Consider the following 755-nt stretch of genomic DNA (forward strand, 5'->3'; position numbering starts at 1 on the left):
TATATATATATATATATATGGCACATGGAAAGAGTTCCTTGCACTCTTAACGCTTTGTGTTTGTGGGTTCTGCTGATTCTGCTGTTGAAAATCGTGTTTCTTTATTTTATCTCCGCCGCATTGATATTGCTATTGCTGCCGCTCCTGATTGCGTGGCATACGCGGAAAGTTATAAAGCGAAGATCATCTTTTAAAGGCTGAGAAAGCGTTAAGAAAAAAAGGCGATTGCGCACAATCCACAAACACAAGAAAGAAACCACCACAACTACTACCCACCACAAACCGAGGCAAAAATTATGGCGGTTGTTCAAACGCATCGCTTCAACTGGATGGGCTACGAGGGCACGGAGTCCGAGACGCTCAACATTGCGCTGCTGCGCCCGAGCGACATGGGCCACCTGCGCAACAACGACTGCAAGCAGCGGCAGCAAATAGTGGCGGATATCCGTCTGCGGCTGAAGCTCATCAAGCGCGACCTCGGCCTTCTGCCACCGGAGGAGAATGGTGATGCGGTGAAGGACACTGCGGCTGAGGACGACGCCTTCCTCGAGCTCGATGCCGAGTCGCCAGCGCGCGCAAGGGAGGCCGAAATGGCGGCGCAGCTGGCGGAGCGGCGGCGGAAGCTGCTGGCCAAGTACGGCCCGGTCGGCGACAGCGACGAGGACGAGGAGGAGGAGGTGGTGTACCTCTACCCGAAACCGCCGTCGCCCGCGGAGGTGGGCGCGGCAATGAGGGGCGTGAGCGGCGGCGTGAAG

General features: G+C 56.2%; 1 protein-coding gene across 1 annotated transcript; it reads left to right on the top strand.

Annotated features, from left to right (window-relative positions):
* Positions 1-296: 296 nt before the first annotated feature.
* Positions 297-755, top strand: DQ04_23961000 (hypothetical protein; the record flags this gene model as incomplete). The annotated part of the gene is made up of 1 exon (XM_009318203.1): positions 297-755. A coding segment is annotated over one exon (459 nt), but the record flags the coding sequence as incomplete, so codon positions are not given.

The sequence above is a fragment of the Trypanosoma grayi genome, assembly GCF_000691245.1.
Source record: "Trypanosoma grayi strain ANR4 Tgr_2396_V1, whole genome shotgun sequence".
Lineage (NCBI taxonomy): Eukaryota > Euglenozoa > Kinetoplastea > Trypanosomatida > Trypanosomatidae > Trypanosoma > Trypanosoma grayi.